This window comes from Priapulus caudatus, unplaced genomic scaffold, assembly GCF_000485595.1.
Source record: "Priapulus caudatus unplaced genomic scaffold, Priapulus_caudatus-5.0.1 Scaffold1309, whole genome shotgun sequence".
Taxonomy (NCBI): Eukaryota; Metazoa; Priapulida; class Priapulimorpha; order Priapulimorphida; family Priapulidae; genus Priapulus; species Priapulus caudatus.
In genome coordinates, this window is record NW_014578370.1 from 38,604 (window position 1) to 44,465 (window position 5,862).

At 56.6% G+C, this 5,862-nt stretch overlaps 1 protein-coding gene across 1 annotated transcript in view; it reads right to left on the minus strand.

The window, feature by feature from the left end:
* The window catches only part of LOC106816190 (bifunctional heparan sulfate N-deacetylase/N-sulfotransferase 4-like), a gene marked incomplete at its 5' end in the record, with an annotated part of 11,909 nt that overhangs the window by 556 nt on the left and 5,491 nt on the right, over window positions 1-5,862 (minus strand). The window contains 3 exons of the mRNA XM_014820752.1: window positions 4,294-4,319; window positions 4,569-4,791; window positions 5,442-5,551. Of these exons, the coding sequence (XP_014676238.1) occupies window positions 4,590-4,791; window positions 5,442-5,551 (312 nt within the window). The remainder of the gene's footprint in view (window positions 1-4,293; window positions 4,320-4,568; window positions 4,792-5,441; window positions 5,552-5,862) is intronic.

Consider the following 5,862-nt stretch of genomic DNA (forward strand, 5'->3'; position numbering starts at 1 on the left):
ATTTTATTGGACATTTTATCGGAATTTATACAGAACAAAACATACCTAGATTAATTTAATAATAACCCCATTCTTAATCACTGTCATCTCTAAAACTTACCTGGATCACATTAATAAACCCTTCTACAACATACCTTGATGACTGATTTTACTGACTGTAATTTGTGATCATTATTTAACTGTCTATCGTGTCTATAGCTTTTTAAGCTCATTTAACGCAATTTTTATTGAGGTTTGCACATTATTGATGGTACAAAATTTCTTTTTATTACAGGCAAGGATTCTTTCTACAAATTCAAAGACATTTTCATGAAATTCAAGGACATTTTCAAGAAATTCAAGGACTTTTCAAGCACAAAATCAACATTTACTAAATACTACGTACTACTTCTAAGTACTTTTCAAGGACGCCCCTCAAATTCAAGGACTTTTCAAGGACTGTGCGAACCATGCACTATATGTGCGTGCGTGCGTTCGTGTGTGTGTGGTGTGTGTGCGTGTTTCTGTGTATGTGTGTGTGCGTGTGCGCGAGTGTGTGTGTTGGGGGGGGGCTGCACGCGCATGCGTGGGTGTGTGCGCGCGCGTGAAGAAGGGAGGGGCGTGNCCCGCCTTACTGCCGTAGCCCTCCACGGCCTTACTCTACCCTCCGAGCGGCCGTTAACTCTCCCTCCCCACGGCCTTAGCTCTACACCTCCACGGCCTTACTCTACCCTTCACAAGGCGCCGTCGTGTCACGAGCCTCTGACATTAGCCACAGGCACTACTCTCCCGCTGCGTCCACGCCTTACTCTACCCTACGACCTCAACGGCCTTACTCTACCCATCCCACGCTCACTACTACCTCCACGGCCTCACATCTCCCCTCGCCCACGGCCTTACTCTACCCTCGCCACGGCCTCACTACTACCTCCCCACCGGCCTTACTCCTACCCTCCACCCTTATCTACCCCCACGCGCTCACTCTACCGCTCCACGCCTACACTCCTCATCCCTCGCTGTGCCCCGACGTGCCTACTCTCGACCCGCCCGATCCGGCGCTTACTCTACCTCCACGGCCTTACTCAGCCAGCCCCTCACCCAGCTGGACCACGGGCCTCCACTCGTACCCTCCGACGCCCTTGACTTCGTGACGACTTGACCCCTGCGTAATGGCCGAACTGGTCGCAAATATAACATTCCCTAACCGCCCAAACGCCATGATCCGGCCAAAGTGGTTGAGAGTGACGACGCCTACTCTACCTCCACAGCACTACCACGTACCTACTCTACCTCCCACGGCTTTACTCTATCCGCTCCCATCGCCTCACGTCTACCCCTCCTGGAGCCAGCAGGCCTACTCTCACCCTCGGCCAGCGGAACCTTACTCTGAGCCACTCCCGGCGCCGCCGCGTTATTCTACCGTCCCCGGCCGTAGCTGGCTACCCGCAGCGTACGCCCATTCTACCCTCGATCACGGCCTGTACTCCCCTACCCCTCCCCGACGGGCCTTCACTCTACCACACACGCCTTACGTCTTAACACCTCGCACGGCGCTTACTCTACCCTCCGACGCGCTACTCTATACCTACCACGGCCTTACTCGTACCTCCCGAGTGCCCCAGTCTGGTCGTGGTTGGGTTACGACGTCGGGAACCCGTGGCCTATTGCCGCGCTAGAGGAGAAATTGCCCAAAGGGCGAAGATGGTCTGCACGTAAAACAGGAGCGATCCACAGCATGGGGAAAGGGAGATCGGAAATCGACGGCCGTTATGTAAGACAAATATAATGGAAACCGCGAGGTGGTAATAGTCCACACGACCTACTCTGCCCTCGAACGGCCTTACCTACCCCCAAGAGGGCCACAGGCCCTTACTAGGCCCGATATCGCCCCTCGCGAAGCCAACAGACCTAACTACGAACCCTCAAGCCTACGGGCCTATACTGCTACCCCTCCCACGCACTTACACGTCTACTCCTTCCCAAGACCTTATCATGTCTTACCTCATACCCGTTAATACAAGATCAACGGAGCACTTATAAACTACCCCTCCCACGGCCTTATCTCTGCGCCTCGCCACGGCCTTATACTACTACTCCTCTCTTGAACGGCGTTGCGCTACAGCGCCGGTTACACTCACGGCGCTTACTACTACGACCTCGATGGTTTTCATTAAAGCGGCACCACGCGTCCACTGAGCGCGCGAGGGACTATATAACTCCTACACCTGCCTGTCCTACGGCCATTACCGATTCTGTAATGATACAGACAGGAAGTGTAAATGAAGAAACCGAAAGTCGTTGCGTCCGAAGTGGATGGAAGACAAGGCCCGTTCCAGACGATATAAGATACGGACCCTGGATACGAGGTCCCAGGAATTACCAGATAAGGTATAAGCGCATAGACGGGTAGAGATGTCCGACAGCCCCGAAACGCAACGGTGCCCTACACTCTACGGCCTCGCGCACGCCTTTCTCTAGCCCTCCACGGCCTTTACTCTACCCTACCACGGCCTTACTCTAGCGCCGTCCACCCACGCTCACTACCCTCCCACGGCCTTACTCTACCCTCCCACGGCCTTACTCTACCCTCCCACGGCCTTACTCTACCCTCCCCACGGCCTTACTCTACCCTCCCAGCGGCCTTACTCTCCGCCTCGTCCACTGCCATTACTCTACCCTCCCACGCCTTACTCTAACCCTCCGCGCCTTACTCTACCCTACCACGGCCTACTCCTAGCCCTCCCACGGCTTACTGCTACCTCCACCCACGGCCTCACTCTAGCTCCACGACTTACTCTACCTCCACGCCTACTCTACCCTAAACCACGGCTACCTCTACCCTCCCCACCCACTGGGCCTCACTCATAGCCCTCCCACGGCTTACTCTACCCTCGCCACGGCCTACTTCTACCGCTACACGGCCTTACTCTACCCTCCCACGGCCTTACTCTACCCTCCCACGGCCTTACTCTACCCTCCCACGGCCTTACTCTACCCTCCCACGGCCTTACTCTACCCTCCCCACGGCCTCACTCTACCCTCGGCCCACGGCCTTACTCTACCCTCCACGGCGCTCACTCTGACCCTCCACGGCATTACCCGACACCCCAGAGATCAGGCCTCACGCCCGCCCGCGAGAACCCCTGTATCGGTCCACAGGGTCTCGCCCGGAGACAGGTCCCACGGCCTCACTCTACCCTCCCACGGCCTTACTCTACCCTCCCACGGCCTTACTCCACACGCCCGGATACCTCAGACCGACGGCCCACTCTTACCCCCCACGGCCTGTACTCTACCCCCACGGCCTTACTCTAGCCCTCGACCACGGCCTTACTTCTACCTCCCACGCCTTACTCCTACCGCTCCCACGCCTACTCTACCTCTCCCACGCTACTCTACCTCCCCGGCCGCTACTCTACCCTCTCAGGCCTACTGCTACCCTCGCCACGCCGTACCTACCCTCCACGGTCTCCTCTACCCTCCCCGCCCTTACTCCCTACCCTCCACGGCCTTACCTACCCTCCACGGCTTTTACTCACCCTCCAACGGCCTCTACTGGCCTAACCTCATCCACGCTTACTCCTACCCTCCCACGCCTTCTCCCCCTCCCACGTGCCTTACTCTACCTCAGGCCTTACTCTACCCTCCACGGCCTCACTCTACCTCCCACCACGGCCTCCCTCTACCTCCGCACGGCCTTCTCTACCCCTCCACCTTACTCTACCCTCGCTACGGCCTTACTCTACCCTCCCACGCTCACTCTACCTCCCAGGCTACTCGTACCCTCAGCCACGGCCTCACTTCTAGGCCCTCCCACGCCTCACTCTACCCTCCCACGGCCTTACTCTACCCTCCCACGGCCTTACTCTACCCTCCCACGCCTACTCTACCCTCCCACGGCCTACTTACCCTCCCCCGGCATATTCTGCGCGCGCGAGTGACACTTGAGCGCCCTCATACCCCTCTAACCCCCCCCCACCATGTCCTCGCCACCCCATACCCCCCTTTCCCCGTATTCTGTAACTTTCGACCCCCTTCCATGACCTCTTCCACCCCCCTCACTATGCAGGCCCTCCCCGTGCCTCCCTCCTACCTACCACCCCCTCCCACCCCTGTACGCGCGCATCACCCCCATGTCTCTCACCGTGCAGCCCTCCCCCTGCCTCCCCTCCCTACCTACCACCCCTCCCACCCCTGTACGCGCGCGTCACCCCCTGTCTCTCACTATGGCACGCCTCCGCCTGCCTCCCTCCTACCCTACTCACCACCTCCCACCCGCTGTAACGCGCCGCGGTCAACCCCCATGTCTCTCACCGTGCAGCCCTCCCCCTGCCTCCCTCCTACCGTACCACCCCCTGCCCACCCCTGTACGCACCATCACGCCCTCATGTCTGCTCACCGTGCAGGCCTCCCCCTGCCTCCTCCCTACCTACCACCCCCTCCCATCGCGCCCTGTACGTGGCGCGTCACCCCATGTCCTTCACCATGCAGCCCTCCGCCCTGCTCCCTCCTACCTACCACCCCCTCCCACCCCTGTACCGCGCGCATCACCCCATGTCTCTCCCGGCAGCCCTCCCCTGCCTCCCCTCCTCAGCTGGCTTCTTTATTCCTCATCGGCCACAGCATGCGGGCGTGGCCGAGCCGGCGAGTAGTCGCGAAGCAAGAGCCACGTTGTCGGCGCGGTAGAACGCAGACAGCGCCTTCTCTGCGTTGGGCTCCATCGCTGCATACAGCCGACCCTTGCTGCGGCCGAGGCACTTGGTGTGGTCGTCGTTAATCACCTGACAGTAGAAGCCCTTATTCGGGTCGTACCTGCAAGATCCTTAGAGAGTTAGTTCTGCTCCACTCTCTCTGTCTTTGAATCTCTCTCTCTTTCTCTGTTTTTGCCCCACCTCTCTCTCACTCTCTCTCTCTCTCTCTTCCTCTCTTTTTGCCCCACCTCTCTCTCACTCGCCTCACTCTCTCACTCTGTCTCTCTCTCTCTCTCGTCTCTTCTCTCTTTTTGGCCACCACCTCTCTCTCACTCTCCTGCTCCCTCCCCTATTTTCGCCCCGTTCTCTCTCAGCTCTCCTCCCCCTCTTTTGCCGCTCAACCTCTCTTCTTGCACGTCGCCTCTCTCCCCCCTATTTTCGCCCCACCTCTCTCTCACTCTCCTCCCCTCTCTTTTTGCCCCACCTCTCTCTTACTCTCCTCTCTCCTCTTCCCTCCTCTTCTTGCCCCACCTCTCTCTCACTCTCCTCTCTCCTCTTTCCCCCTCTTCTTGCCCCACCTCTCTCTCACTCTCCTCTCTCCTCTTTCCCCTCTTCTTGCCCCACCTCTCTCTCACTCTCCACTCTCCTCTTTCCCCTCTTCTTGCCCCACCTCTCTCTCACTCTCCTATCTTCTCTTCTCGTTTTGCACGTATGTTTATAACAAGACACACGAGAGACAGACACGGACAACAGAGACCGAAGCAAACGTACTTGAGGTTCTTGTCGTATGGATAGTAGGGCTTCGCCTTCAGGAACCTCTGAACTATCTCCATCACGTGCACCGGATCCAAGCGCAGCTGATCGCCGTCCAGGATCAGCAGCTGTAACCATGGCAACGGAAACGCTCTCCTTAACAGACCGATTATTCAAGCTTTTTTTTTTTTAGAAAAATGCTGATCAATATGCAATAGAATACAAAATGCAGATTTTTAATGAAATTCGTTAATTGGATTACACTTGAATCCTGATTTGCATATTCTTGTGACACCTCTAAAGAGCTGATGTGTAATTAAGGATAGTTGCAGCAATATTGTGATGTTATTCCTCACCATGATGACATCATCATTATCATCCTCCTCATCATCATTGTCAGCATCATCTTCATTATCACCATCATCATCTTCATTATCAC